The following is a 21,903-nucleotide window of genomic DNA, read 5'->3' on the forward strand; positions in this document are numbered from 1 at the left end:
GTCCTAGAGTTTGGCTATCTCAACCTGCCACCTGACTGTATGGACATCATCAAGGAGGCCAGGAGACCCACTACCAGAGCTTGCTATGCAGCCAAATGGAAAAGGTTCGTCATTTATTGCGGTAATAATGACATCAACCCGCTGGACGCATCCATCCAAAACATCATCTGTTATCTCTTACACCTATATCGATGCAATCTGGCGTACACCTCTATACGTGTCCATTTGACCGCAATATCAGCCTATCTGCAAACCAGGCAGCACCTCTCTCTATTCAGAGTGCCTGCCATCAAAGCATTCTTGGAAGGGCTCAAACGAGTCATTCCACCTAGTCACCCACCGGCTCCAATGTGGAACCTCAACTTGGTCCTCACACGCCTGATGGGTCCACCCTTTGAACCTCTACACTCATGCGAGATTCAATTCCTTACCTGGAAAGTGGCCTTCCTAGTAGCGATCACTTCCCTCAGAAGAGTTAGTGAACTCCAGGCACTAACCGTTCAAGAGCCATTTATTCAGGTTCACGCTAACAGGGTCGTACTACGTACCAACCCCAAGTTCATGCCCAAGGTAATATCGCAGTTCCACATGAACCAGACTATTGAACTGCCCGTTTTCTTCCAAAACCCACAAACTGTTGCAGAAAGGGCACTACATACACTAGATGTACGGAGGGCCCTCATGTACTACATAGACAGGACTAAACCATTCAGGAAGACAAAACAACTGTTCGTTGCCTTTGCCCCACACCACAAAGGTAACGCCATCTCCAAAGCAGGGATAGCCAGATGGATAGTTAAGTGTATTCAAATCTGTTATCAAAAGGCAAAACGCACATTAACTATTCCACCACGAGCCCACTCAACACGTAAGTTGGGGGCTTCCATGGCCTTCCTAGGAAATATTCCCCTGCATGATATATGCAGAGCAGCCACATGGTCCACTACACACACATTTACAAAACACTATTGCGTAGATGTGCAGTCAAAACAGCAGGCAGCTGTAGGACAGGCTGTTCTCAAAACACTTTTTCAGACCGCTGCAGCTGGCACGGGTAGCCGCCGCTAATAGAGGGCACTGCTATGTATTCTATGCACAGATATGAATTCAGCAGCCCACATGCCTCGAACTGAATATGCTACTTACCAGTATGCATCTGTTCTTGGCATGTAGGGCTGCTGACATTCATATCGCCCTCCCTCCTCCCCGGCGCCTGTCGCAGCTGCAGCTCTCAGAATTACTGCAAGCATGGTCATCACTTTCTGTATCTACTCCATCACTGCCACAATGGCGAAAAACAATCTGAGGATGGAGAGGATGCCCATGCGCACTGTAGTCCAGGGGAGGAGTCACCTATCCAAGGATACTTCGAAGACTCTTCCAGGACAACAACGTGCAAACATCCGGACCCAACACTAGGCGGCGATCTATGCACAGATATGAATGTCAGCAGCCCTACATGCCAAGAACAGATGCATACTGGTAAGTAGCATATTCATTCCTAGTCATCTCTTCAAAGATGAGCATATCTATTTAATACCACCTTCCTCTCCTGATGTATATAATCAATTTCTTAACACTGGATACTATTCTGTTAAGACCATGCAAAGCTATGGAAGATACAAAGCTGGAGGATAAACAAGTTACTTGCCTGTAAATAGTTTTCCAGCATTGGTATCTTTCATAGATTAACATGGTGTCCACTATCCTCCCAAATAGAGGCTCACCTCAAGCATTCCGTATATACTTATATAATTCTACCCTTATACTAAGTCATTTGAGATGTGAAGCCATCAGGGAGGGGCAAAGCTGAGAGCACCAGCACCTAATTGGCTAGAGTTTAGTTTCTTTGAAATGAGCTCGATTTGTCTTTGCATTTTTCAGCTGACACTGAACAATAGCAAGGCAGGAGAAGCATAATTACAGGTAAGAAATCACAGCTCGACACATGGGAATGTAATGGCACTGGAAACCTACAGCTAAGTAACTTCTCGTAATAAAACTTAATCCGGCTCAAGGAACACCGAGACAATGTTTGCCACGGTTGATTATCTTATCTAATATGTAACACCCGTATCCTTCGATATGAGCCTAGTAGAATAGAATATGAAAATGTAATATTTTTGTCAAAAAGTCAGTTATTTTGGCCTGTATAGTAATGTAAACCATCATTGATGAGGTCCCAGTTTTACGAAAATGTTGATCTGAATATTTTGTCATTGAAAATAGATGCAGCTTGCCGTATAACTCAGAACTTTAACTATAGATACTTCATTCACGTACTGTTTCCTTGCTGTGTTGAGATAAAATGCATGGTCATGTTTACGGTCTTCTCGTGAATTGTGTGAAAGCTATTTTAACACAGACCTACAATAACATGTCTTATAGGTTATGAGAGATCCTGGAAGCAAGCGATCAAGGGGGTTTGGCTTTGTTACATTCTCCTCGATGAATGAAGTGGATGCATCCATGTCTGCCAGGCCTCATTCAATTGATGGAAGGGTAGTGGAGCCGAAAAGAGCAGTAGCCAGAGAGGTAAGCCTGTGCACAACCACAACCCATTTAAAAAAACTAAATCGTTTTAATGTCTGAGTTTCTTGGAGGTAAGTGGATATTTGGAGGGAGCGGGTTGGTGGAAATGTCAAAAAGAAAAAGCCCCTACAGGGAATTTAATCATTTTCTAAATGTGCCAGCAATTGGTTCATTGTTATTGGGTGCTTCCATTGAATGAGACCTATTTTAACTCGCCTGCCACAAGTCTTGGGTTTGATCTTTAGTCTTCCGTGTCATACATGGAATATTCCCCATTATTTAGAACATCCTTTGGTAATTTAAAATTGGAAACTAGTTTTGGCACAACGTCTGTAACTGAGCCAATCGACCGCATTGTTTGGTTTATTAATTTCTCAGCAAGTGAGCAGATTGTCTTCGTGCTCCTACAGCAGACTCGTTTTTTCACAGCATATCAAGTGAGTCCTTTTGTTTGAGCTCTTCTAAACTAAGTGTTCGAGGCATATGAGCTGCAGATTACACACTTTTGCATAGATCGCCATCTGGTGTTGGGCCCGGATGTTTGCAGTTTGTTTTTCCTCTTGGAAAGTCTTTGGAAGTCACGAGGTCGGTGACTCCTCCTTTGGATGGTATCGCGCATGGGCTTCGGCTCCATCCTCAGATTGTTTTTTTCCGCCATCGGGCTCTGATGTAATCTTCGCGCTCTGGTTCCGAACAGCTTCCATTTCGACGGGCAATCCTCACCCCAATTCGCGGTATTGTTTCGATCGCGATCTCTTCAATCAACGCGCCTTCTCATCGGCACAAACCTTCGGTTCCAGTCGTCGACGGCGGCCTTCGGGCCTACCCAAGCTCCGGTCCCGGCTCATGGAAAGAACTCCATTTAAAAAGTACCCTCGATGTGGGTCCAAACTTCCCCACACCGATCTTCATGAGGTATGCAACTTCCGCCTCTCCCCTGAACACGAGGCTCGAGACTGTCCGGCCTGTAAGTCTTTCCGATCCAAAAAGACTATTCGGGACCGAAGAGCCAGAAGGAACATGGCACACGACATCCATTCCAGTCTACATCTTCGGAGACGACATCGACGATCCGGAACATCATCGCACCGAAGAGGACCCCGTCAGAGCTTCCGAGGCCGACGAGTCAGATGTGGAAGACATCACGCCGGCGCAGAGGGTCGGGAGTACCAATCTACCCCCCCCACCCCCCCCCCCCACACACACACACCCGCGCCGGCACCCAAAAGGGCTTCGGTCACGCCTTTGCCTCCGGGCCAAAGCAAGACCAGAGACACTGCTTCACACACCCCACCGGTGAAGAAGCCAAGTAAGCCTTCCGGCGGCTCGGGCTCAAGCCAGCCTACCAGCGGTGCCGAGAAACACACTTCGGCACCGAAAAAGAAACCGGCCTCCACCTCGACACCGAGGTCTGCACCGAAGCCCTCTGGGTCGAAACCCAGCTCTTCAGTACCGACGCCATCTTCGGTACCGACCAAACCACACAAGGCCACCGACACTTCCAAGCCGAAGCCCATCTCGGCGCCGACCAAGAGACCGGAGGGTCCCAAGCCGGGTTCTAAGCAACAAACCGGCACAGAAAAATCTAAAAAGACATCGGCCTTCGGCGCCGACGGACCAAATAACCTCACCAAAGCTATTTACACCGGATCCCTTGCAAAAAACTCTCACCAAGGATCCAAAAACTGGACATTTGACACTCTCTTCCAAAAAGAGACATTTGGAGAAGCCTTTGGAGAAGCCTGCTCCGCCGCCACCTCCAAAGAGGAAGGACTCTGCTACCTCTCTGTTCAGAATACCTTCCCCTCCACCACCTCCTCCTCCTCCTTCCCCACCTCCACCCACTCCGCCCTCTCCAGCCCCACCTCATCGTTTTCCGACCCCGTCTCCAGACGATGATGATCAGGGGGACCCATATCATGATATAGGGGATGTGCCACAGGACCCCACCCCTACAGGCTCCCCAGACCCATGGGACGATTACAATATTCCAGATATCCCCAACGTCCCACAAGACTATCTTTACCCTTCTAGACCATCTCCACCAGAAGATTCATTGGGGTTCAACCATCTTCTGCAAAGGGCGGCACATTATCACGGGGTGGACTTGAATACCGACCCCGTGGAGGAAGATTTCCTCCTAGACACATTTGATACCTCACATAGGTCCACCTCCATACTGCCCATGCTCAAAGGAGTGGTAAAGCATGCGGCAGAAGTTTTTAAGGACCCAGTTAGAGCCAGGGTCATTAACCCACGTATTGAAAAAAAATATAAACCTGCTCCCTCAGATCGCTCCTACATCAGAGGACCAGCGCCGCTAGATTCTTTAGTAGTATCTATGGCACGTAGAAGGGCAAATTCACAAGCGTCAGGTGATGCACCACCACCTGACAAAGAATCAAAACTAGATGCATCAGGCAAACGCACAGCATCCCAGGCGGCCAACATATGGCGTATAGCAAACACTCGGGCACTACTGGCCAGATATGACAGGGCTCATTATGACAAGTTAGAAAGCATAATGCACCATCTCCCTGAAAAATATAAAGCTAGGGCCAACGAGTTAATTCAAGAGGGTAAAACAATCACGAATACCTCCATACGTTGTGCCCTAGATGCAGCAGACACAGCCTCCAGGGCCATCAACACCAGCGTCCTTCTCAGTCGCCATGCTTGGCTAAGGGCAGGGGTGGGGGAATCATATCGCCCGACGCCCGAACCATGTTGTTTATATTGACGGGCAAGAAGATTTATTGTCTATTTATGTCCGACGGACATTTAGACATTAATCACGTTTTAATCACGTTAAAACAGGCTGTGGGCACTCTGGGGCTCACAGCCAATCCGAAGCTTGCAGAGAGCCTTTGGCGGCAGTGATTGGCTGGGGGAGTGAAACGTCACTCAGCCTCTGCAAGCAGTAGTCCGTGGCCGCCACGAGGCTTGCAATAAGCATTCAGGTAAAATAAGCAGTTTTGCCCGCTTGAATTGTGTGATATTGTGACGGAGGTACTGCGATTTTTCTTTTATTTATATTTTTAGCAACCGTGCGTGGGTAGACTGACTAGTACAAAAGCCTAGGCCTGGCCCGCCTCGGCGCCTCAGATGAGTACGTCAAAAAAGCGTATCGCAAGCAGGCGCGCTGCGCTACCACCGCTTCATGGGGGAAACACCCATTACAACGAATTCAGATTCACACGCTGCCATCGCAACGCGGGTTTAACATCGCGGGTCCGGAGCCTTCATACCGCAGATGGAAACAGATTTGCAGATTTATGCTTTCAAAAGAGACATCCGTTGGTGACTTGCAATTTATAACTTAGTCCTAATCTAGAATAGTGAACTATTACCTTTCAGCCCAGAACTGCATAAACGCACCGACAAATATACATTACAAAATTGATTAATGTGGCAAAGAGGGTACATTTGGCGAAAAAACGATTCTTATTATTAAAGGAAGCTCCCAACTTTGCTGTTTCTTTTTCGACTCTGCGTTTGTGCTTCTCCACACCAAGCACTCTAAAACTACTGCCTACCAGTATGGGTGACATGTGACTCCTACACTTTCACTCCTTTGGCTTATGGGCAAAAAAACATTGTCGCACACGGCGCAGCCAGCACTAAAAGCTTTCGAAGCACCTGCTGCAGCGTTTCTTTCCGCCGGCAATTACCAGGCCTCACAGAAATGTGTAGGAAACTTGTGTGACGAATTACCATCCTGGAAAGAGATCCGTGTTTTGTATAGTTGAGGTTGTGACCTCGGTGAAGTTAGTGCAGAGGGTTAATATGCCTGCTGCAAAGAACATGTACGAAGTCGATTACAGAGTGCATAGGATGGGAACAGATCTGCAGATTAATGCTTTGAAAAGAGACATCCGTTGGTGACTTGCAATTTATAACTTAAAGTCCTAATATAGAATAGTGAGCTTTTAACTTTCAGCCCATAACTGCGTAAACACACTGACAAATATACATTACACAATTGATTAATGTTGCAAAGAGGGTACATTTGGCGAAAAAACGATTCTTATTATTAAAGGAAGCTCCCAACTTTGCTGTTTCTTTTTCGATACAACTTACCGATTCGCAAGGAACGTAGGGCTCACGTCTGGCCAGCTGCAAAAGTGAGGGGGAAATGGCAGGAGGCACGCTGGCTGACACCTTTTATATCCCATCCATACGTTTTTACAAGGGTGACGGTAAAGTAGTACATTACGTATGGTTTGAAATGTACGTATTTTGTGGGAATAAATACACAGCCAAGGGTGACGGTAAATTAGTACATTACGTATGGTTTGAAATGTACGTCTTTTGTGGGAATAAATACACAGCCAAAAAAAAATGGAAAAAAAGGGGAATAGAGACAAAAGAATTGCCGTCAGGGTTAAGGAGAGGGGGCGCAGGGGGGCAGGGACGCGATAATGTCGCTTGACAAGTTTTCCTTTAGCATTATTATTGCACAGCATTCAATGGTTTACTGATTTTAATAAAGCAAAAATATATTAATGTTTCTCTGTCAGCCGGAGCCCTTAGGTTTGATGTGGAACGGGGGTAGGTGGGACAAGTGGATTTTACAGGACATGTAGATCTCGGTGGCATTTTGTCCCTTGGACAACTAGATTATTTGGAAAATTCCACACCCCTGTAAGGGTATCTGGTTTTAAACCAGAAGTACAAGCCTCCATCTTTGACCATCCCTTTGACCAGGAACATCTATTTGGGCCAAAGGTGGATGAGGCCTTAGAAAAAATGAAAAAGGACACGGATACCGCAAAATCCATGGGGGCCTTACAGTCTCACCCGCCCAGACGCTCCTTTCGCCGCTCCTCCTTTCGGAGTACATCCAGAGGCTACTCCTCAGACACAGCGTCCACATCATACAAATCCCCTACTCCGACCACCTTTACAAAAGGTTACCAAAGATGCGGCTACAAGGGTAACAACAACAACCTCCTACCCAATGACTTCCCCCGCTCCCCCCAGACCATCCCACTCCGGTCGGGGGCAGACTCCAAAATTTCCTTCATGTCTGGGCGACCATCACCTCAGACAAATGGGTGACCCAAATAATTCGGTCAGGCTACTGCCTGGAACTAAAATCTACCCCCTCCCCCCAAACATTCCACCCAGGCAACGCCCAATGTCACAAGAACATTCAAAATGACTAAAGCAGGAGGTAATCTCCCTCCTACAAAAACAGGCAATAGAACGCGTTCCTGTCAACCAACAAAATATGGTGGTATACTCCCTATATTTTCTCATACCAAAAAGGGACGAGACTCTACGACCTATTCTAGATCTCCGGCCCCTAAACACATACATACACTCAGACCATTTTCATATGGTAACGCTTCAGCAGGTACTTCCGCTCCTCTCCCAAAACGACTTCCTCACCACTCTGGACTTGAAAGACGCATACTTCCACATTCCAGTGCACCATGCTCACAGAAAGTACCTCAGATATGTAGTGGACGGACAACACTACCAATTCAAGTGCTCCCGTTCAGAGTCACAACAGCACCACGGGTATTCACCAAGTGCCTGGCAGTGGTGGCGGCACACTTAAAGACAGCACATTCACGTCTTCCAATACCTAGACGATTGGCTGATAAAAGCCACTTTATACAATCGGTGTGTACAACACACCTACCACAATCAAACTACTTCACCAACTAGGCTTCATGGTGAACCACCAAAAGTCCCAGCTACAACCATCCCACATAAAACAATACCTCGGTGCCACCATAGACGCCTCAAAAGCGATAGCCTACCGCAATCCGGCCAGGATTGCAAGCATTCAGGCTTTGCGACAAAAATTCATACCTCAACACTCCCTTCCAGCACGAGTGTTCATGCAACTAATAGGGGATGATGGCCTCTTGCATTTTCATAGTGCCCCACGCAAGACTCCAGATGCGTCCCCTCCAAGAGTGCTTAGCGCACCAGTGGAATCAGGTCCACGGTCAACTGACAGATCTGGTGTTGGTAGACGGTCGCACCCATCGCTCGCTGCAGTGGTGGAACACCACAAACCTTTCCAAAGGTCGACCGTTCCTGGACCCGGTTCCCCAGATAATACTAACAACGGACGCTGCGCTCTCCAGCTGGGGAGCTCACCTATTACATCTCACCGTGCAGGGCACATGGACGCCTCAACAAACTCCATATCAACCATCTGGAGTTACTAGCAATCTTTTTAGCCCTAAAATCTTTTCAAACACAGATTTCAGGCAAGGCAGTCCTCATTCGTACAGACAACATGACGGCCATGTATTATATACAAAAACAAGGCGGCACACACTCTCCACAGCTCTCTCAATTAGCACAGAGCATATGCAAATGGGCAATTCCCTACAAAATCTTTCTCCTGGCTCAACATGTCCCAGGAGTCCAAAACACTGTGGCAGATCTGCTCAGCAGACAGACACAACAAATCCACGAGTGGGAACTTCCCCCACAGGTTCTTCATCCGTTCTTTCAAATGTGGGGGCATCCACAGATAGACCTCTTTGCCACCCACGAAAACACAAAATCCCCAAGCTTCGCCGCCAGATCCCCACAACCATTGTCCAAAGGAAATGCGATATGGATGAACTGGTCAGGCAAATTTGCGTACGGTTTTCCGCCTCTCCCACTCATTCCATTAGTGGTGCGCAAACTACAACAACACTCCCTCACACTAATCTTAGTAGCTCCAACGTGGGCCAGACAACCGTGGTACACCACGCTGCTGGAACTCTCTGTAGTACCACACCTAAAAACTACACCGCTCACCATACCTCCTAACCCAGAACCATCAGACACCCGGACACAGCTCAGCTCAACCTTGCGATCTGGCTCCTCAAATTCTAGAATTTGGGTACCTAAATCTTCCCCCTGACTGTATGAACGTCCTCAGAGAAGCTAGACGACCTACCACTAGAGCGTGCTACGCTGCCAAGTGAAAACGATTTGTTGTTTATTGCCATAACACCATCAATCCCCTGGACGTGTCCATTCAACACATCATAGGCTACTTACTCCACCTACAAAGGTGTAATCTAGCCTATACGTCCATTCGACTACACCTCGCAGCAATTGCAGCTTACTTACAAAACAGGCAACATCTTTCACTCTTTAGAGTACCTGCCATTAAAGCCTTCATGGAAGGCCTAAAAAGAATAATTCCCTCCCAGAGTACCACCCTCACGTGTGTGGAACTTAAATATTGTTCTCACAAGGCTAATGGGGCCTCCCTTCGAACCTTTACACAAATGCGAACTACAATTCCCAACATGGAAAACAGCTTTCCTTGTAGCCATCACTTCCCTTAGAAGGGTCAGTGAGATACAAGCACTTACCGTACAAGAACCTTTTCTTCAAATGCACCATAACAAGGTTGTTCTCCGTACCAACCCAAAATACCTACCTAAAGTCATTTCCCCTTTTCACCTAAACCAATCTGTAGAACTACCAGTATTTTTCTCGCAACCACAGACCGTTGCAGAAAGGGCTCTGCACACGCTAGATGTCAAACTAGCCTTACCCTACTACATCGAGAGAACACAACCTTTCCGCAAGACCAAACAACTGTTTGTCTCTTTCTCTCCACCGCGCATGGGCAACCTCATCTCAAAATCAGGGATAGCTAGGTGGATTGTAAAATGCATTCAGATTTGCTACCACAAAGCAAAACGAACGCTATCCGTTACCCTAAAGCCCATTCTACATGAAAGATGGGGGCTTCAATGGCATTTTTAGGGAACATCCCATTAGATGATATCTGAAAAGCAACTACACGGTCAACACCGCACACTTTCACTAAACACTATTGTGTAGATGTGCAAACTAAGCAACAAGCTAGTGTGGACCAGGCTGTACTCAAAACATTATTTCAAACCACTGCAACAGATACCGGTGGTCGCCGCTAAGGTTGGGAACTGCTATATAGTCTGTGCAAAAGTGTGTAATCTGCAGCTCATATGCCTCAAACGGAATATGCTACTTACCAGTATGCATCTGTTCTTGGCATGTAGAGCTGCAGATCTACACACGCCCACCCGCCTCCCTGTATCTGTTCCAGTTTATCTTATTTAGATACACACATTGGTTTCTTCACTGTTATTACTACGCTCCATCTTTCCCTGCTGGCGAAAAACAATCTGAGGATGGAGCCGAAGCCCATGCGCGATACCATCCAAAGGAGGAGTCACCGACCTCGTGACTTCCAAAGACTTTCCAAGAGGAAAAACAAACTGCAAACATCCGGGCCCAACACCAGATGGCGATCTATGCAAAAGTGTAGATCTGCAGCTCTACATGCCAAGAACAGATGCATACTGGTAAGTAGCATATTCCTTTTAACCGCTAACTAAACATTTTGAAGCTTATTCCCCCTCAAATATTCTGCCGATCACTTACTATGCTAAACTGCTTACTAAGTTAAATTGTTCTGGCTGCTGTTAACCTGTTTTGGTGGAGACATCCTTATCTCTCAAATCAGCGCTGCTCTTGCACAATGTAACAAACCTCGGTGTGGCAGCGCCAAGGCTTTAAGAATCTATGAACAAAGTTTCACGGTGGCCTTTCCTAGCACCCTGCGGATGAGGGGGAAAGGCATAGGCAAAAACGTTGATCCTCGTCATTCAGAAGAAATTGTCTCCTGTTAGTGCCTGCATGTGAAATGCAGGCAATTCTTGTTCTGCAGGGTGGCAAACATGTCGAGGGTAGACAGGCACTACTTTTAGAAGATACGTTGCTTTTGACCCTGATGGAGCAAACCGGGTGGGACTGAAGGTATCCACCTACTCATTCCGTGCTCCTGATTTGGACTCTTGGCAGGTGTGTTCACGATGGCTTTGACCGGTTGTAAAACCTTGAGCTTCCACATTAGATATTATAGTACTTTGAGCTCATGGTGCCTGTTCTAATTAGGGTGGCTTGGCAAGAGTGTCTGGATGCCCAGTGTAATGGCCTGCCTCCTTAAGAAGTTTTGGTTGTTTCAAACGATTAGACTGTACAACCAAGCAAAACAGTGTTGGACCAGTGCCATTTTAACATGGTCTATTGCTATTATATTAATATCACTGGAGATTCTAAGCCTTACTTCTGGGAATGATTTCACCATATTTATAAAAAAAAAACAACCGTGGAGAGCTGGAATTACCGGTAGACAACTAGTTTCTATGCATGAATTTAAAGTAATCTGCTGAAAGTGGCAGAAAAGCTAGTCTTGATAGATTTACTATGGGGAATAACTTGATTATTTGGATTTAGCTTTGGTAGAAACGCTTTTCTGAGTGTATCTCTGCTTTAAATCTTCTTTACAACTTTTTCCTCTAGGAATCCGGAAAGCCTGGTGCCCATGTAACTGTCAAAAAACTGTTTGTTGGTGGAATTAAAGAAGATACAGATGAACACCACTTGAGGGACTATTTTGAGGAGTATGGCAAGATTGAAAGCATTGAAGTCATTGCTGATAAGCAGTCAGGCAAAAAAAGAGGCTTCGGATTTGTTACTTTCGATGACCATGATCCAGTAGATAAAATTGTCTGTAAGTGATCTTAATCCTGCTGACATTTAGAGGTGCACACTGCATATTTTTGTTAAAGCTGAAGTATAATAATTGCTTGTTATGCTGCAGAAATCTATATCTTGTGCTCCATTGTTCACATGTTCAATGGCATAACTTCTTTGTTAAATGGTGATGCCTCGACTCCTTGCTCTTCCGCATTTGCAACTCCCAACTTATTCTTCTCATCTGAGTTGGCACAATAATGTGATGGGCACTCTGTCACACAAAGTTTACTCAGAGTAGCAACTCAATAGTCCGAAGGGAACTATTCTTGTAGATATGCATTCTAATGCTACCTGAATTGTTTGGCAGTTCACAGCAAGATGTGAACGAGGGGCGAACACAGTGAAGATAATTTCTGCGTATTTTATCTCTTTTTGTATTGCAGTACAGAAATACCACACCATCAATGGACATAATGCAGAAGTGAGGAAAGCATTGTCGAGGCAAGAAATGCAGGAAGTGCAAAGTACCAGAAGTGGAAGCAGAGGTATTATTTATTTTTTAAGGCATCCCAGCTTACTGAAGAACTTAATGATAAACATATTTGCCAGCGTCTGGTTGGGGCTAACCATAAATGCAAATGTAGCGGTTTCTATTTCACAATTAAAGTTTGACACTGGCGATGCTATGGACATGGCATGCACAATATATGTACATTTTGACATGACACGAGTGATGACTAAATCTTAGCTATAACTGTAGTGTTAAGTTATTTTGTAATATATTGTATTTATGTACACATGTTCAATTTTAACTGTAATTATACATGTGGAACAGCTGGCTGTTTGTTATGACCTAGTAATGTGAATCAGTAATTCTGCTTCAGTCATTCGTTTGGTGAAATGACAGTTCATTTTTGTGAGGAAATGGTGTGTATTATATGGTGTGATTGTGCGCCTTCACCCTCTGGTTTCGTCTGTCAAACCTTCGGCTCAACCCTGGTTAGCTGTGTCTCTGTTCAGCAAGGCTTGCACAAAGGAGGAGGTGTAATGCATTTTTAAACCGCACCAAAACAATTGTCAAGACTTCTAAGAAATAGGACACCAATTTATAAAAATAGACTGTAGTTTAAGATACCACAACGAAAAAGATCCACTGGACTGTCCAGATACAGAGAATTTACAAGGTATAGTAAATCAAAGCATTTCACTCCATGGCGAACAACCATTTGCAAATTCAGTGAAAGTTAGTCACTTTAGGCGACCAACTCTAGTAGGGAGCCAGTCGGGGAAACCAGCGAGGTCCTCGGAAACTACCTCAAGGGTTGAACCAATCCTCAGTCATTTCAATGCACTTTTATCCATTTTCCTATGGAACTGGTCCTGGTGCAGGTGATTAAGGATTCTGTAGATGCTCAAGGATGCTGTGGATTCAGTCGACTAGGGAGTCGTCCTGTGCTACTTCTTGATCTACGAAGGGGTTGTGGTGGTCTTGGTCAGAGGGTCGATGTCCTTCAAAGTACCCTTGTTGCTGGTAGAAGTCCTGTCAACGCTGGGCTACCTGTCGCCCAGTTTCGCAATCTTGTCCAAATCCTTCCCTGGGCTATACCACTGCTACTGGGTGACTAGGCTGCACTCAGACGCCGCTCTGGCTCGGAGAACTTGGATGCACTGTGGCAGTCTGAAGATTTTGGGCTACCAACAGCAGGCTGCTCAACTCTGTGTCCCTGTGCTGTGAACAGCAGATTGGCTAATGGCTTTGCCTGGGCTCTGGCGAAGACTTCTCTACCAGCAGGTTACAGGTCCAGTCTCTCTCCTTTGCTAGCTACCAGGTTCAGCAGGTGCTGCCATGCCGGTGCAGCCACGCTTTGCTGGTTCCACAGTAAACCAGGGCAGACCTTCTTTGGTCCTCCTTCCAAACCTGACCAGATCTGAGTTCTGGGTGTTAGGGTTGCCCAATTTACGTTCAGATATCGCCCTCTGTGTAGACACTGTCAGCAGTCAATGACTACTAGGTCCTCTTGCTCCTGATTCCTGGGAGATGTGGCATCTGGCTATCCCAAGATGCATCATTCTTCCCACTCGCAATATGTCAGAAGCCCTCTCTCGGCATCCAGAGCTCTCTAGCCCAATCCAGAGGTGTGGCTACTAAGCCCCTGAAAAACCAGTTTGAAAACTGTCTTCTCCTTCACTGTCGCTAGTACCAGCCTGTCTGCCTAAACAATAAAGCATACCCACGTGCAAGTGTTTCTCATTTGCCCTACAAAGGTGGCTTCACCTTTAAAGCTCACCTTTTGGGCCAACAGTCCCGTAGCGTCCTGCAGGAAGGAGGTAACCTCGCTCCTGAGCAGGCTCTTATTGTCTCCTGTCCTGGGAATCCGCAGCACGTCTCCCCAGGGGGGCAGAAAACTGTCAGCAGGACAGACCCAATGTACAACAGTAAACGGTCACTGGCAATTTTGGGCAACTAAATTGGTACTTTGATCACCAGTGACTTAAAATTAGACTTGACTATTAAATCTGGTTTAATGCACTGATGCATTATTATTTTTTAAATATATTTTTTATTGATTTGAAAACATTGATTGCAGTCATTTTCAGTAGTCATACTTTTAACACATTTGCAGCACTTGTAGATCTAAATCGAAATCAACATTGAATCATTCATTTATGCCCATAATGTCCACACAGTCCCTCGCACTGATGCTTTTGATACCTTACATTACCAGCTTTAGAAGTCCCAGTCAGGAGTTAGGCTTGGGTGTCAGCCTGTAACTCTGGACTTGCCAATGGGGCTACTAGCCTTCCCATAGTAAAAACGAAGAATTGGGGATTTTACTGTTGGAACATGAATAAGTGCATGTTCCACTTTTCAACATACAGTACATATCCTTAGGGCTTGATAGGCCTACCTTAAGGACGACTTGTATATATTTAAAAGGATGGGTTTGGGCTTTACTGTTACTTTAAATGGCAAAGCCGAGTTAGGAGTTTTAAACTGCCCTTCTAGTCTTCAGTGGCAGATTGGGAGCCCTTTTTACCATGTTGTACTCGTGGAGGCACAGCTAGTGCTGCCGTCCACAAGACACACCAAATGGTCAGCACTGACTACCCGGATCTACCAGGCAGTGGACGGCATCCTCATGACCCTCACTTGAAAACACATGCTATGGGTAAGAAGAAAAACCACAATCCATCCCAAGTCCAACACGCCTGGTCAAAAAACTCTGAACTGTGGGCTGCTAGTCCAGGTTTCCATTTCACTCTGGAACCCATCCCGTAATGCAAGAGCCAACTGTTCACAGGAACCGTTACTATAGTCCTCACCACTGCTGCCACTGCAACCTCCCCCAGGAGTGCTACAGCTGCATCCTTCACATACTGTTATGCCCAATCACAACCCTGCTCTCTAAGGAAGTATTGTCTCTCCGCTAGCAACTACAGATTCTTCGAAGATATGATCGCCACCTATATTATTAAGTCTCCATACCAGAATACAAACAAATGGAGACTTAAGTTGACCCTGTGAGAAATAGAGGGGGGTCCTCAGTGATGGATTCCAACATGGATGTTTCTGCAACAGTTGTTAGAGAAATGCAGGCTACCTCTGGTGTACATAATGACAAATTTCCTGGCTATCATCGCAGAATCTTCAGTTCTATTAAGGACATGGAGGCGAGAATTATTCTGTTTTTTTGTCACTTTATTCCAACAGCAGCCATTTAAAACAACAATAATAAACTTTATTTCCCATGAGCCATTGGGAAACGGAAGAACGTCAGTCCATGAGCAAGCCTGGTCTCTCCTCAATCCCCTATTGACTCTCCTACCTTCTCTTTCTTCCTGCTACAGAAGCTGGTAATCATGCTCGTCAGTCCTGTTTAGATGACTTTTCCCTATAGAAATACAGATTTACATTTGCGATCAGTAATCCTTGAGAAACCAGGGCAGTAGAAAAACAATTATAATATGATGAACAATAGTCTAACCATCAGCATTACGGATAACTTGTGCACAGTTCACTGAAAATGTAATACCTATGTGGAATGTTCATAAGTCATTTCCCCTGCTGGGGGTGGGACAGACGACTAGGATTAAAGCTTGTTGATTACCAGAGCTGCTGTAAAACAGACTAGTTTCAAATAGAATCTCTTAAAAGTCGAATTTGAAGACCAGTCTGCTGCGTTGAGGGCGAATGCCTTGGAAGCAAGAACTTCTGGTAGAATATGCTCAAACGTTTGTGTCAATACCAGCTTCCTGCATGGCCCATCTCACCCACCGTGCACTCGTAGAAGACAGTACAGCTTTGTGGGAGTGTTGTGTGTGGTTTTTTTTTTTTTGTAATATTTTTTTATGGCAATGAGCAACTGTCATTCCCCAGGCGGGCGGACATTCTCTGTCATGGCCTCGTGGAACTTGGTGCCGTAAACTAAGCATAGATTGGGGGAGTCTGTGAAAGTGGGGTATGAAACTGCGAGGTGGTGAGCTGTGAGTCCCACTGTAACTTGTACATTAGCTGTAAAATAAAACTTTCATAGAAACAACTAGACCATTTTCTTTAGAAAAATGCCCAAGTCCATACAGTAACGTTAAAACATATTTAACTTGACTCCCACTGGGACTACAATATGTGAAATGTTCTGCCTCATGCTGCGAGGAAGGGATTATTTGTAACTCTGCTTAGAAGGCTATTTTTCTGTTTAAAAAATCAATTTAACAGTGCTTCTAGTGTGTCTAACCACTTTCTGAGGCAGTTTATCGGTAGATTAGTTGAAACGTTTTTTCCTCTGTGTCTGAGGTAAGGTAATCTTAATTCACACCTTAAGCTTCATTTGTCAAAAAGAAGTTTTATAAAAGATTCACATTCTAAAAGCTCATACTGTATATTAGGTGTGCAATGTCAAGCGCTTTTGGATTTGCCATACATTCTCAGCCAAACACTTTAATGACTGGGCAGCTAACTGCTTTAGGTGGCTTCATAACAGCCATCCTCCGGTGAGCAATCCATCCGTGAGCTGAAGAAACCCTAGAGCGTGAAGTCTGTCTTTCACTGCGGGATAGGTGGCCAAAAAGACTACTAAAAGTCTTGTAAGTAGCTGGACAGGCCAAGCAGTGTCTCAAAGGCATCTATTGTGAAAAAAAAGTATGAAATAACTCCTCGGTGATACTTCCAGTAGAATTTTGCAGTGGCAATGAATTATGTCGGCAAACCAAACCAGTCACTGGACTGGCTATCCCACTGAAACTTCAGGATACTTCTCCCAGTAAGTGTCCCTGTGTCCTATTAAAAAAATCGTTAGCAACAGATGAATCTCGGGATCAGAATACTTATGAAAATCCGCCCATGTCTGCTGCATGTAAAATATCAAGATGATGAAGAGGGAAGAATATGAACAGGAAGGACATCAGGAAGAAAACCGGGGCAAACAATCTGAGGATGGAGCCGAAGCCCATGCGCAGTACGGACCGAAGGAGGAGTCACCGAACTCGTGACTTCCAAAGACGGTCCAAAGAACAAAAACAAACTGCAAACATCCGGGCCCAACACCAGATGGCGATCTATGCTAAGTGTACAACTCTGCAGCTCTACATGCCAAGAACAGATGCATACTGGTAAGTAGCATATTCCTTCCCTCTTCCTTCAAATTTCTCAATTGCAGGCAGTGGAGTGATCAAGGATGTCCTGCATTGCTAGCCTCCAGGGCTGAATTACCAGCCATCAAGAGAACCTGCCTCTGTTCAGAAATAACTGTGTGAAGATTTCGCTGTTGGAGCTGAGGCAGACAAGCTAAAGTACTATAGATTGCAATACGGAAGGGGCGCCTTTGACTGATATGTCCAGCTACTTAATGATGAGACGGCAGGACAGGGGGGCAGATACTGCCTATGATACTTTACAAACGCACGACAATCCCTGCGAAGTTAATATGCACTATGTCATAATTCTGTGATTGAAATAATTGGATTGATGTAACTGCGACATAATATCAAGGATGTTGTTATAAATGGAATATGTGCTGATCCTTAGTACCTATGTAACAGGAAAGATAAAAATGCAATAAAGATATTTAAAAAAAAAAAAAAAAATCGGGGGCAAGAAAAAAAAAAAATTAAAAGAACCTGCCTCTGTACCAGCACCTCCGTGTGACCGGCACGTCCGTTGAAGAGGATGGAGAAATTCCTGAGAATTCTTAGATTCTCTCCTGAATAGGACGATAGCATAGCGCTAGTTAGTTCAGAACTACACCCACCCCATGCTGACTTACTTTTGGGCACAAGGCTTGAGATACGCAGTTGGAGGTCAGTAACTTCTCCTTTCTTGGCTTTAATTCCCCAGCGTTGGTATCTTTCCTACTTCGAAATTAAACACGTCCTTCTTCCCGTACTTAGCTACCAAGTCTCAGCTAAGGAAGGATCTGGATTGGTAAAGCTCAAATCAATGTAACGTCAATTACTAGGGTCTAGTCAAGCTGCAGTGCTCCATGGGTGTTCATCACTACTGCGTATAACATTTACTAGTGAGGTTTCCCAGCCTATCAATGGACAATTCAATTTGGCATATGCAGATAATAAATAAACCAAAGCTAGTTTAAATGTTAGAGCCGTGATGGAGAGCATTGACAGAATGTGCAAATTTTATTAAAACATAAACCAAGTGTTTTAAAACAAATGTTCGAGGCATATGAGCTGCAGATTGTACACTTTTGCATAGATCGCCATCTGGTGTTGGGCCCGGATGTTTGCAGTTTGTTTTTCTTCTTGGACAGTCTTTGGAAGTCACGAGTTCGGTGACTCCTCCTTCGGTCCGTACTGCGCATGGGCTTCGGCTCCATCCTCAGATTGTTTTTTTCCGCCATCGGGCTCGGATGTGATACTTCGTGCTCCGGCTTCGAACCTTTCCAGTTCGACCTTCGACGGAAAATCCTCGTCCATCGAGATTCTTAAGAGAAATCATCTTCTTCATCTCTCTCGGCGGCACTTTTCGATCCCAGACATCGACACCGGCCTACGGGCCTCCCTCGACTCCGGTCTCGGCCGATGGAAAGGACTCCCTTCAAAAAGTGCCCAAAATGTGGGTCTAAATTTCCCCACACCGACCTCCATCAGGTGTATAACCTCTGCCTCTCTCCAGAACACGAGGCTCGAGACTGCCCTGCCTGCAAGTCTTTTCGATCGAAAAAGACCATCCGGGATCGAAGAGCTCGACGCACCATGGCGCACTCATCGACTTCGGCTCCACCCGACATCTTCGGAGACGACACCAGAGCTTCGGGGCAGCAGCACACAGAGCAGGAGGAAGAACTCGTCCGCGCTTCCGAGGCAGACGACTGATCTGGAGGAGATAACACCGGCGCAGAGGGTCGTGAGTACCTTACCCCCTCCAACTCCCCTACCCACACCGAAAGACTCTGGTTACACCTTCGCCTCCGGGCCTAGGGAAAACCAAACATACAGCTTCTATCACCCCACCTTCGGGCCCGGTGTCGAAGCATCATAAGCCTCCCGGCGGCTCAGGCTCGAGCCAGCCTACTCCTGGTACCGAAAAACACCGTTCGGCACCGAAGAAAACCTCGCCCAGTTCGGCTCCGAAGTCATCGGGCTCGAAACCTGCACTCTCGGTGCCGATAAAGCATAAGCATAAGTCCCGACGCTCCGGCGCCGAAGACCGCCTCGGCACCGAAGACCCCGAAAAAGCATGGCATGGAGAAACCATCGAAGCCCTCGGCTCCGAAAACATCGGCACCGACAGATGATTCGGTGCCACAAGAACTATTTACGCCTGATCCTTATCAAAAAACTTTAACAAAGGATCCAAAGACCGGTCATTTAACTTTGTCTTCTAAAAAAAGACATTTACACAAGCCAGATCCTCCTCCACCGCCAAAACGGAAGGACTCTGCCACATCCCCCTTCAGAGTACCCTCTCCACCACCTTCTCCACCTCCCATATCTCCACCACCTTTGCCTCACCGCTCTCCGACTCCATCTCCAGACCCTGATTATGGAGATCCAGATTATGACCCGGCAGACGCCCCAATAGACCCCACACCTTCAGGGACACCAGACCCATGGGAGGATTACCACAACCCAGATGTGCATCAGGATGATATTTATCCATCCAGGCCGTCTCCTCCAGAGGACTCCCTGGGGTTCCACCACTGAATACAGCGGGCGGCACACTACCATGGGGTACAATTATATAGCGAGCCAGTTGAGGACGATTTCCTACTGGACACTTTTGATATACAAGACAAGGCCTCAGCAATATTGCCCATGCTAAAAGGGGTAACCAAACATGCTGCAGAGGTGTTCAAGGACCCAGTCAGAGCTAGGGTACTAAACCCCAGGATAGAGAGAAAATATAAAGCAGCCCCCACAGATCCTGCATATATAAAAGGACCTGATCCCTTGGACTCTTTGGTGGTATCCACAGCTAGGAAGCGGTCTAACTCTCAATCCTCAGGAGACGCTCCCCCACCAGATAAGGAGTCAAAGCTCTTAGATGCGTCTGGTAAACGCACTGCCTCGCAGGCCGCAAATATGTGGCGCATTGCCAACACACAAGCTCTGCTTGCACGTTATGATAGAGCACATTACGATGAACTGGAGGCTATCATGCAACACCTCCCAGACAAACAAACACAGGGCTCAGGAGCTCATACAGGAGGGGAAGCTCATCACCAATACCTCAATTAAATGTGCCCTCGACGCAGCAGACACAGCTTCGAGAGCGATCAACACCAGTGTTTTGCTTCGTCGTCATGCCTGGCTCAGAATCTCAGGGTTTAAGCCAGAAGTCCAGGCATCTATATTAAGATGGGGCACGACTCCATGCCAAAACTACATCCTACTCCTCCAAGGATCTAATTGCTCTTCAAGGTCAATGCCTACTTCCGGATCCCATCCGCAGACTGATCTCCTCTCTAGGCCTGGCCTCCTCTTCCCCCACAGCCCCTCACCCCCGCTACATGCCCCCCTGTCACCCTGCCCCCTTCCCCCCGACCTCCTCCCCCGCTCGCCAGCATTGTCTGTCTTTTTACTCAACACCAGGTCAGCGGTCAAGCACCACCATTAGCTGTTCGTCTTACTCGACTCTGAGAAACCTGACCTACTGCTCCTGACCGAAACTTGGTATTGTGACACTTCCCTCCCCGTTCTCCTGGCCACCCTACCCCCCTCCTATGTGGCCCTGCGAGCCGACCGGCAGGCAAGGCAGGCGGTGGGGTCGCCCTGATCGCTAGGTCCGAGCTGAACTTCCAATCACTTCCCTCCCCCCCCCCATTCCCCCTGCTGACTTCCTGGTAGTCCGTTCTCTTTCATTTTTCCCCCCCCCCATCACCTGCCTATTAATGTACCGGCCTCCCCAGCCCTCGCCCGCATTCTTGCCGGCCTTTCAAGACCTGTTGGCCAACTTGGTGGTCAACTACGCCTCGGTCTTGGTGCTAGGGGACTTTAATTACTGGCCCTCTGACCCACACGAGTGCTCAGCCTCAAAAGAGTTTACAGATTGCCTTTCGTCCCTTAATTTCGTGTCGCACATATCCGTTCCCACCCACTCCCATGGGCACACACTGGACCAGGTTTGGCCCCTTAACCTCCCCGTGGCCTCGGCCACCGTCTCGCCGTGCCCATGGTCCGACCATGCCCTCATTTCCTTCTCTATTCCCCGTAACGTGATGCCTAAAACTCCGCATGCCAAAAACATCTGGGCACGGAACTGGAATAGACTGGATTACCCCTCCTTGACCTCCATGCTCCGCGACTCTACCCCTACTCTTGTTGGCTTACCATCTACCTCTCAAGCCAAGGCCATTAACACCTGGCTGGCTGAAGGCTGCGACTCTGTGGCGCCCCTACGCCGCATCTCCATCCGCC

At 46.7% G+C, this 21,903-nt stretch overlaps 1 protein-coding gene across 2 annotated transcripts in view; it reads left to right on the plus strand.

The window, feature by feature from the left end:
- HNRNPA2B1 (heterogeneous nuclear ribonucleoprotein A2/B1) overlaps positions 1-21,903 on the plus strand; it is a 265,052-nt gene that overhangs the window by 20,210 nt on the left and 222,939 nt on the right. For both annotated transcript variants that reach the window (XM_085631649.1, XM_085631648.1), the window contains exons 3-5: positions 2,389-2,535; positions 11,854-12,064; positions 12,474-12,575. In XM_085631649.1, the coding sequence (XP_085487775.1) occupies positions 2,389-2,535; positions 11,854-12,064; positions 12,474-12,575 (460 nt within the window). The remainder of the gene's footprint in view (positions 1-2,388; positions 2,536-11,853; positions 12,065-12,473; positions 12,576-21,903) is intronic.

The sequence above is a fragment of the Triturus cristatus genome, chromosome 10 (genome assembly GCF_964204655.1).
Source record: "Triturus cristatus chromosome 10, aTriCri1.1, whole genome shotgun sequence".
Lineage (NCBI taxonomy): Eukaryota > Metazoa > Chordata > Amphibia > Caudata > Salamandridae > Triturus > Triturus cristatus.